The sequence below is a fragment of the Oncorhynchus gorbuscha genome, linkage group LG10 (assembly GCF_021184085.1).
Source record: "Oncorhynchus gorbuscha isolate QuinsamMale2020 ecotype Even-year linkage group LG10, OgorEven_v1.0, whole genome shotgun sequence".
Taxonomy (NCBI): Eukaryota; Metazoa; Chordata; class Actinopteri; order Salmoniformes; family Salmonidae; genus Oncorhynchus; species Oncorhynchus gorbuscha.
Genome location: NC_060182.1, coordinates 87,059,095 through 87,070,053, shown reverse-complemented (window position 1 = coordinate 87,070,053; position 10,959 = coordinate 87,059,095). Strand labels below are relative to the sequence as shown.

At 44.6% G+C, this 10,959-nt stretch overlaps 1 protein-coding gene across 1 annotated transcript in view; it reads right to left on the bottom strand.

Moving 5' to 3' along the window:
* Positions 1–662: 662 nt before the first annotated feature.
* LOC124046672 (cysteine-rich protein 1-like) overlaps positions 663–10,959 on the bottom strand; it is a 21,343-nt gene continuing 11,046 nt past the window's right edge. Inside the window, exons 2-5 of the mRNA XM_046367314.1 lie at positions 3,395–3,489; positions 2,509–2,566; positions 1,406–1,459; positions 663–958 (exon numbers count right to left, since the gene is read on the bottom strand). Coding sequence (XP_046223270.1) covers positions 1,416–1,459; positions 2,509–2,566; positions 3,395–3,489 — 197 coding nt within the window. The 3' untranslated portion in view covers positions 663–958; positions 1,406–1,415. The remainder of the gene's footprint in view (positions 959–1,405; positions 1,460–2,508; positions 2,567–3,394; positions 3,490–10,959) is intronic.

Sequence of the window (10,959 nt, the reverse complement as noted above, 5' to 3'; positions counted from 1 at the left end):
TAGTGGGCATAGTGGACATAATGGACATAGTGGGCACAGTGGACATAGTGGGCACAGTGGACATAGTGGGCATAGTGGGCATAATGGACATAGTGGACATAGTGGGCATAGTGGGCATAGTGTGCATAGTGGACATAATGGACATAGTGGGCATAGTGGACATAGTGGACATAATGGACATAATGGACATAGTGTACATAGTGGACATAGTGGACATAGTGTACATAGTGGACATAATGGACATAGTGTACATAGTGGACATAATGGACATAGTGTACATAGTGGACATAATGGACATAGTGGGCATAGTGGACATAGTGGACATAATGGACATAGTGTACATAGTGGACATAATGGACATAATGGACATAGTGTACATAGTGGACATAATGGACATAGTGTACATAGTGGACATAATGGACATAGTGGGCATAGTGGACATAGTGGACATAATGGACATAGTGTACATAGTGGACATAGTGGGCATAGTGGACATGTCCAAGTTTCCATAGATTGTAGCAAGTAGAAGTCACAGAAATATTGTCATATTGCTCTGTATGTATCTGTCAAGTGTATTAATGAGGAAACGTCTAAATGAGACGTAATATAAAAACAATACTGATCTGAGTAAGCCAATGAGGAATGAATGAATAAGAGAGAAAAACATTTTGAAAAAGACTGTTTAATTAGAATTTTAAAAACATGTACCGGAACAGAGAGGATATTGTATAACCCTCCGATCCACTAGCAGGACTATAGTAAACATCTCACTATAGCCAATTAAAATGTGTATTAAGACTGATTCCTCTAGACAACACAAAGACAGAAAATAACACAAAATGCTGGTTCCAAAAAGGAGCCTTTTTGGTTGTTTGTTTTTGTTTTAGCATAGTATGGAGGATGGTATAGAACGCTGAGTTGCCTTCTTCTTCAAACCCATCTGGTGTGGTGGAAGAACCTGTAAACAAAGGAGAAAACATGTTAGATTTGTATTTTGTATAACGAAACAACAATCTTTCATGTTTGTAGCGTTTGTAAGGTTGTGAGATTGGTGGTGAAGGTGTATATTTCTCTCCATATATTTGCTTTGATTCTGGTGTGGCAGGTAGCCTCGAGGTTAGAGCGTTGGGAAAGGAATCAAAAGTTCACTGGTTCAAGTACCGAACCTTACAAGGTGAAACATCTGTCGCTGTACCCTTGAGCAAGGCTCTTAACCCTCATTTCTCTGGTGGTGCTGGAATATGGTCACCCTGCAGGTGTCTTAGGAGGAGTTGGGATGTGCAAGAAACACAGTTGTGTGTAACAGGACAAATATCTTATTATCATTGAGATCTAGTTGAATGTGACTTAAATGAACGGTGTTGGTCTATATTTGAAGGAGTACACTGAATGGCCTGTACTGTACCTGAGTTGGTCTACTTAGTGAATGTGTGGCTTTCAGCTCCCCCACGTCCAAATCCTTTGGGAGAGAGAAAAAGAGAGCACGAGAGACAGAGAGAAAGAGCGAGAGGGAGAGAGACAGAGAGAAAGAGAGAGAGTGAGAGAGACAGTGAGAAAGAGCGAGAGGGAGAGAGGGAGAGAGGGAGAGACAGAGAGAAAGAGCGAGAGGGAGAGAGGGAGAGACAGAGAGAAAGAGCGAGAGGGAGAGAGGGAGAGACAGAGAGAAAGAGCGAGAGGGAGAGAGGGAGAGACAGAGAGAAAGAGCGAGAGGGGGAGAGACAGAGAAAGAGAGAGAGGGGGAGAGGGAAGAGACAGAGAGGGAGGAGGGAGCGAGAGAGAAAGACAGAGTAGAGTGTTGGGTCAGGGGACTGCACACTGTACGTCGACAAAACATTCTGGGATTATGTTTCAGGTGGCAGTGGAACAGCGGAACCACAATCATGGAAACTCCTGTGGTCCCTGACCCCTTTCCACAACAGCTCTTCTAGAACCACCACACGGAACCAACATGACCATTGCTATGACTACCGCTGTTCCAATTCCAGCAGAACATTCCAACTATTTCTTGCGTTCAGGATATCTGTCAATGGAAGGGGTTCGACTAGCCCACTTTTCAGACACAGTGACTGTATTTTGAGGAGAGAGTTTCTAGGTTATCAGTAGATAAAATATAAAATATATTGATTGATAAGATGTTAATGACCCCAATGTTCTTTGTGGAAGCGTGGACCTTACCCACTGAGATTTACAATGAACAGGACTTTCCATACAGGATGTTATGGTCAGGAATACCCGATAGTGAGGTTCTCCTCCCAAAGATTACAGAGTGGAGCTGTATCAGGGTACGTATATATACACACGGCTCCCATATCAATGAACTCAACTTATATATCAACTGTTACCTTCTTACATTGACATGTACTTTCAACCAAAAACATATAACAACCCTAGGTAATATGGTTTACGATAATAGGGTTGTGATCTCTCTCAATTATGATATCCTCATCAAGATAGACTGTTAAGGCACCTTTCACCTCTACTGTAGGATCATTGTAAATAGGAACTCACCTTTAGGCCCAAACAGTGCAGAGTAGCAGGGGCTGTTACAGTAAGGCTTGCCATCGTGCTAGAGAGAGGGAGAGGGAGAGAGAGACAGAGAGACAGAGAGAGAGAGAGAGAGAGAGAGAGAGAGAGAGAGAGAGAGAGAGAGAGAGAGAGAGAGAGAGAGAGAGAGAGAGAGAGAGAGAGAGAGAGAGAGACAGAGAGAGACAGAGAGAGACAGAGAGAGAGAGAGAGAGAGAGAGAGAGAGAGAGAGGGAGAGAGAGAGAGACAGAGAGACAGAGAGAGAGAGAGAGAGAGAAAGACAGAGAGACAGAGAGAGAGAGGGAGAGGGAGAGAGAGAGAGCCAGAGAGACAGAGAGAAAGAGAGAGAGAGGGAGAGGCAGAGAGAGAGAGACAGAGAGACAGAGAGAGAGAGAGAGAAAGACAGAGAGACAGAGAGAGAGAGAGAGAGAGAGAGAGACAGAGAGAGACAGAGAGAGACAGAGAGAGACAGAGAGAGAGAGAGTGTACAGGCTGTATTAGTACCAGCCTGGCTGACTGAAAATACCAGCATGTGAATGTATTCAGATGGAAAGCCAAACAATATCATGAAAGATTAATGGACCAGAATGTGGGCTTAATTGTAGTTTATGACCAATACGATCTATGACAAGAAAACACATATCATAAATAAATTATTCCAATATCCTTAATTCATTCCTTAAAATATTTCTCAAATAATAATTAATTGTGTGTGTGTGTGTGTGTGTGTGTGTGTGTGTGTGTGTGTGTGTGTGTGTGTGTGTGTGTGTGTGTGTGTGTGTGTGTGTGTGTGTGTGTGTGTGTGTGTGTGTGTGTGTGTGTGTGTGTGTGTGTGTGTGTGTGTGTGTGTGTGTGTGTGTTTCGGCTGACCTCTGCGTGTGATCCGGCCGACAGCGTCTTGTTACACTTCTCACACTTCAGACAGGGTCTGTGCCAGTCTTTCCCCAGTGATGTCACTCTCTCCGCTGTGAGACAAAGAGATAAAAGGACACATTTAGCTAATGGACAATGGCCCACTCACAATGACACCTCCCCACACCACCCTGAGAAGGGCACTGTAGTCTGGTGACGATACTGTCTGGATGTTAGACTGTAGTCTGGTGAGGATACTGTCTGGATGTTAGACTGTAGTCTGGTGAGGATACTGTCTGGATGTCAGACTGTAGTCTGGTGAGGATACTGTCTGGATGTCAGACTGTAGTCTGGTGAGGATACTGTCTGGATGTTAGACTGTAGTCTGGTGAGGATACTGTCTGGATGTCAGACTGTAGTCTGGTGAGGATACTGTCTTGATGTCAGACTGTAGTCTGGTGAGGATACTGTCTTGTCAGACTGTCAGACTGTCTGGATGTCTGTAGTCTGAGGATACTGTCTTGATGTCAGACTGTAGTCTGGTGAGGATACTGTCTGGTCTGGTGATGTTGGAGACTGTAGTCTGGTGAGGATACTGTCTGGATGTTAGACTGTAGTCTGGTGAGGATACTGTCTGGATGTTAGACTGTAGTCTGGTGAGGATACTGTCTGGATGTTAGACTGTAGTCTGGTGAGGATACTGTCTGGTCATAGTCTGGTGAGATACTGTAGTCTGTCTGGTGAGGATACTGTCTGGATGTTAGACTGTAGTCTGGTGAGGATACTGTCTGGATGTTAGACTGTAGTCTGTAGTCTGGTGAGGATACTGTCTGGATATCAGACTGTAGTCTGGTGAGGATACTGTCTGGATGTTAGACTGTAGTCTGGTGAGAATACTGTCTGGATATCAGACTGTAGTCTGGTGTAGTCTGGTGAGGATACTGTGGGATGTCAGACTGTAGTCTGATGAGGATACTGTCTGGATGTTAGACTGTAGTCTGGTGAGGATACTGTCTGGATGTCAGAATGTAGTCTGGTGAGGATACTGTCTGGGTGTTAGACTGTAGTCTGGTGAGGATACTGTCTGGATGTTAGACTGTAGTCTGGTGAGGATACTGTCTGGATGTTAGACTCTGTAGTCTGGATGAGGATAGGATACTGTGTGTTAGACTGGTCTGGTGATGTCTAGACTGTAGTCTGGTGAGGATACTGTCTGGGTGTTAGACTGTAGTCTGGTGAGGATACTGTCTGGATGTTAGACTGTAGTCTGGTGAGGATACTGTCTGGATGTCAGACTGTAGTCTGGTGAGGATACTGTCTGGATATCAGACTGTATCAGACTGTGTTAGTCTGGTGTCTGTCTGGTCTGGTGAGGATACTGTCTGGATGTTAGACTGTAGTCTGGTGAGGATACTGTCTGGATGTTAGACTGTAGTCTGGTGAGGATACTGTCTGGATGTTAGACTGTAGTCTGGTGAGGATACTGTCTTGATGTCAGACTGTAGTCTGGTGAGGATACTGTCTGGGTGTTAGACTGTAGTCTGGTGAGGATACTGTCTGGATGTTAGACTGTAGTCTGGTGAGGATACTGTCTGGATGTCAGACTGTAGTCTGGTGAGGATACTGTCTGGATATCAGACTGTAGTCTGGTGTAGTCTGGTGAGGATACTGTCTGGATGTTAGACTGTAGTCTGGTGAGGATACTGTCTGGATGTTAGACTGTAGTCTGGTGAGGATACTGTCTGGATGTTAGACTGTAGTCTGGTGAGGATACTGTCTTGATGTCAGACTGTAGTCTGGTGAGGATACTGTCTGGATGTTAGACTGTAGTCTGGTGAGGATACTGTCTTGATGTCAGACTGTAGTCTGGTGAGGATACTGTCTTGATGTCAGACTGTAGTCTGGTGAGGATACTGTCTTGATGTCAGACTGTAGTCTGGTGAGGATACTGTCTGGATGTTAGACTGTAGTCTGGTGAGGATACTGTCTGGATGTTAGACTGTAGTCTGGTGAGGATACTGTCTGGATATCAGACTGTAGTCTGGTGTAGTCTGGTGAGGATACTGTCTGGGTGTCAGACTGTAGTCTGGTGTAGTCTGGTGAGGATACTGTCTGGATGTTAGACTGTAGTCTGGTGAGGATACTGTCTGGATATCAGACTGTAGTCTGGTGTAGTCTGGTGAGGATACTGTCTGGGTGTTAGACTGTAGTCTGGTGAGGATACTGTCTGGATGTCAGACTGTAGTCTGGTGAGGATACTGTCTTGATGTCAGACTGTAGTCTGGTGAGGATACTGTCTTGATGTCAGACTGTAGTCTGGTGAGGATACTGTCTTGATGTCAGACTGTGGTCTGGTGAGGATACTGTCTGGATGTTAGACTGTAGTCTGGTGAGGATACTGTCTGGATGTTAGACTGTAGTCTGGTGAGGATACTGTCTGGATGTTAGACTGTAGTCTGGTGAGGATACTGTCTGGTCTGGTGAGGATGAGACTGATGGTGAGTCTGGATGTTAGACTGTAGTCTGGTGAGGATACTGTCTGGATGTCAGACTGTAGTCTGGTGAGGATACTGTCTGGATATCAGACTGTAGTCTGGTGAGGATACTGTCTGGATGTTAGACTGTAGTCTGGTGAGGATACTGTCTGGATGTTAGACTGTAGTCTGGTGAGGATACTGTCTGGATATCAGACTGTAGTCTGGTGAGGATACTGTCTGGATGTTAGACTGTAGTCTGGTGAGGATACTGTCTGGATGTTAGACTGTAGTCTGGTGAGGATACTGTCTGGATGTTAGACTGTAGTCTGGTGAGGATACTGTCTGGATATCAGACTGTAGTCTGGTGAGGATACTGTCTGGATGTTAGACTGTAGTCTGGTGAGAATACTGTCTGGATATCAGACTGTAGTCTGGTGTAGTCTGGTGAGGATACTGTCTGGATGTCAGACTGTAGTCTGATGAGGATACTGTCTGGATGTTAGACTGTAGTCTGGTGAGGATACTGTCTGGATGTCAGAATGTAGTCTGGTGAGGATACTGTCTGGATGTTAGACTGTTCTGGTGAGACTGTAGTCTGGTGAGGATACTGTCTGGATGTTAGACTGTAGTCTGGTGAGGATACTGTCTGGATGTTAGACTGTAGTCTGGTGAGGATACTGTCTGGATGTTAGACTGTAGTCTGGTGAGGATACTGTCTGGGACTGTTCTGGTGAGACTGTAGTCTGTGTAGTCTGGTGAGGATACTGTCTGGATGTCAGACTGTAGTCTGGTGAGGATACTGTCTGGATATCAGTGTAGTCTGGTGAGGATACTGTCTGGAGTCTGTAGTCTGGTGAGGATACTGTCTGGTCAGACTGTTAGACTGTAGTCTGGTGAGGATACTGTCTGGATGTCAGACTGTAGTCTGGTGAGGATACTGTCTGGATATCAGATTGTAGTCTGGTGAGGATACTGTCTGGATGTTAGACTGTAGTCTGGTGAGGATACTGTCTGGATGTTAGACTGTAGTCTGGTGAGGATACTGTCTGGATATCAGACTGTAGTCTGGTGTAGTCTGGTGAGGATACTGTCTGGATGTTAGACTGTAGTCTGGTGAGGATACTGTCTGGATGTTAGACTGTAGTCTGGTGAGGATACTGTCTGGATGTTAGACTGTAGTCTGGTGAGGATACTGTCTTGTTATGTCAGGACTGTAGTCTGGTGAGGATACTGTCTGGATGTTAGACTGTAGTCTGGTGAGGATACTGTCTGGATGTCAGACTGTAGTCTGGTGAGGATACTGTCTTGATGTCAGACTGTAGTCTGGTGAGGATACTGTCTTGATGTCAGACTGTAGTCTGGGTGAGGATACTGTCTGGATGTTAGACTGTAGTCTGGTGAGGATACTGTCTGGATGTTAGACTGTAGTCTGGTGAGGATACTGTCTGGATATCAGACTGTAGTCTGGGATGTAGTCTGGTGAGGATACTGTCTGGGTGTCAGACTGTAGTCTGGTGTAGTCTGGTGAGGATACTGTCTGGATGTTAGACTGTAGTCTGGTGAGGATACTGTCTGGATATCAGACTGTAGTCTGGTGTAGTCTGGTGAGGATACTGTCTGGGTGTTAGACTGTAGTCTGGTGAGGATACTGTCTGGATGTCAGACTGTAGTCTGGTGAGGATACTGTCTTGATGTCAGACTGTAGTCTGGTGAGGATACTGTCTTGATGTCAGACTGTAGTCTGGTGAGGATACTGTCTTGATGTCAGACTGTGGTCTGGTGAGGATACTGTCTGGATGTTAGACTGTAGTCTGGTGAGGATACTGTCTGGATGTTAGACTGTAGTCTGGTGAGGATACTGTCTGGATGTTAGACTGTAGTCTGGTGAGGATACTGTCTGGATGTTAGACTGTAGTCTGGTGAGGATACTGTCTGGATGTCAGACTGTAGTCTGGTGAGGATACTGTCTGGATATCAGACTGTAGTCTGGTGAGGATACTGTCTGGATGTTAGACTGTAGTCTGGTGAGGATACTGTCTGGATGTTAGACTGTAGTCTGGTGAGGATACTGTCTGGATATCAGACTGTAGTCTGGTGAGGATACTGTCTGGATGTTAGACTGTAGTCTGGTGAGGATACTGTCTGGATGTTAGACTGTAGTCTGGTGAGGATACTGTCTGGATGTTAGACTGTAGTCTGGTGAGGATACTGTCTGGATATCAGACTGTAGTCTGGTGAGGATACTGTCTGGATGTTAGACTGTAGTCTGGTGAGAATACTGTCTGGATATCAGACTGTAGTCTGGTGTAGTCTGGTGAGGATACTGTCTGGATGTCAGACTGTAGTCTGATGAGGATACTGTCTGGATGTTAGACTGTAGTCTGGTGAGGATACTGTCTGGATGTCAGAATGTAGTCTGGTGAGGATACTGTCTGGGTGTTAGACTGTAGTCTGGTGAGGATACTGTCTGGATGTTAGACTGTAGTCTGGTGAGGATACTGTCTGGATGTTAGACTGTAGTCTGGTGAGGATACTGTCTAGATGTTAGACTGTAGTCTGGTGAGGATACTGTCTGGATGTTAGACTGTAGTCTGGTGAGGATACTGTCTGGATATCAGACTGTAGTCTGGTGAGGATACTGTCTGGATGTTAGACTGTAGTCTGGTGTGGATACTGTCTGGATGTTAGACTGTAGTCTGGTGAGGATACTGTCTGGATGTTAGACTGTAGTCTGGTGAGGATACTGTCTGGATGTTAGACTGTAGTCTGGTGAGGATACTGCTCGTGAGCTCCATGATGTAACGTTTACAGGCCTCGTTTAGACCAGCACACAGATAACACTTTAGTCACAAGAATATTGGGAGGGTGTGGTGCTTGGCTGAGTGTCTGAGGAGAGAGAGAGTGGAGACTCCCTGAGGAATATGTCCTCTCTTCCCTCCCTATTTCCCCTCCTCCCTTGGAAATATAAAAACCTGATAAAGAGAGTATTTATCTTTGGGCTGAGCTGTGAGGAACGATTTGCAACAAACAGCCATCATGGAGACGGTCGTTAAACTGGGGGGTTAGCCATAGTCATGGGTTTTATGGGTTTTATGAGCAGAAATGTTCAAGCTCGGAGGGCTGTCTGCTGAGACCTATCCCATGATGCAATGGGAGAGAGGGCCAACTAAGCATCTGCTGTGTCTGATGGGAGCCAAATGCTGTAAAGTTCAAACATAAGGGCAGGAGGTGCTGAACGCAAAACGACATTCTAATACATTTTGGTCATAAATAAAGTAGAGAAAATTCAGAACACACTGGAGCATAACATGATCACTACCATCTATGGATATGAACGAGTGTCCTGCTAAAGTCTCACTCAATACACGACTTAAAGGAAGTGTTTAACCAATAGATGACAGATCCCTCATGTGAACTCTTACTTCATATTTGGAATTACTGTAAATGATTCTGTAAGTCTCTACATATTGTAGAATTGCATTTGCCTATACTGTATTACTGTGTTCATGCACAGTAGTTATTTGTCAGTGGTGGAAAAAGTACCCAATTGTCATATTTGAGTAAAAGTTAGAGACCTTAATAGAAAATGACTCAAGTAAAAGTGAAAGTCACCCAGTAAAATTCTATTTGAGTAAAAGTCCAAAAGTATTTGGTTTGAAATATACTTAAGTATCAAAAGTAAAAGTACAAGTATAAATCGTTTCCAATTCTATTATATTGAGCAAACCAAACAGCACAATGTTCTTGTTTTTTAAATTTACAGATAGCCAGGGGCACACTCCAACACTCAGACATCATTTACAGATAGTCTGGGGCACACTCCAACACTCAGACATCATTTACAAATAGTCTGGGGCACACTCCAACACTCAGACATCATTTACAGATAGCCAGGGGCACACTCCAACACTCAGACATCATTTACAAACAAAGCATTTGTGTTTAGTGAGTCCGCCAGATCAGCTGCAATAGGGATGACCAGGGGTTTTCTCTTTAAATGCGTGAACTAGACCATTTTCCTGTCCTGCTAAAGCTTTCATAATGTAGCAAGTACTTTTAGGAGTCAGGTAAAATGTATGGAGTTGAAAGTACATTATCTTTTTTAGGAATGTAGTGGAGTAAAATTAAAAGTTGTCAAAAATATAAATAGTAAAGTAAAGTACAGAAACCCCCAAAAATGTATTTGTCACGTTAGTGATTTAGGACTCGATCCAATCCGCTGAAGATCCGCACTGTAGAGCAAACTCAATGTAAAGATCAATTCCAGATTGAGCCGACATATGCCGCATGTACCGTGAATCCAGTGTCTGTGAACTCAGGAACATTGCCTTTACATTTCTATGGAGCTGTAGCACAATTCTTCAGCGCTACGGATTAAATCGAGCCCCTAGTGTGAGTATGGATCCATTCTGGCAACTGCTGTCAGATTATTGTTTCCAGTGTCTCCGTACAATCAGTCGGTCAGTCGGTCAGTCAGTCAGCCAGTCAGTCAGTAAGCCAGTCCAACAGTCTTCCAGTCAGCTAGTCAGTCAGTCAGCAATCAAATTCTACTGGGGCTGCAGGTAGCCTAGTGGTTAGAGCGTTGGACTTGCAACCACAAGGTTGCTAGATTGAATCCCTGAGCTGACAAGGTAAAACTCTGTTGTTCTGCCCCTGAACAAGGCAGCTAACCCATTGTTCCTAGGCCGTCATTGAAAATAAGAATTTGTTCTTAACTTAAGTGCCTAATTAAATAAAGGTTCAATTTTAAAAATCTGTCAGTCAATCAGTGTCTCGGTGCAGTCAGTCAGTCTTCCAGTCAGTCTTCCAGTCAGTCAGTCCTACAGCATTCCAGCTGGCTCTGTAGAGGCTGGGTGGAATGGAACCAGGTCCAAGGTTTGGCCTCCCTCTGGGCCACAGTATTCACCAGAGGTGTGGACTCGAGTCACATGACTTGGACTCGAGCCAGACTCGAGTCACAAATATGATGACTTGCAACTCGACTTTGACTTTAACACCAATGACTCGTGACTTGATGTGGACTTGAGCCTTATGACTCAACCTGACTTGATAGCCTCCTCAAGTCCAAATATTTAAAATGATGCTACTAAAAAAAGTGTTCAGCGC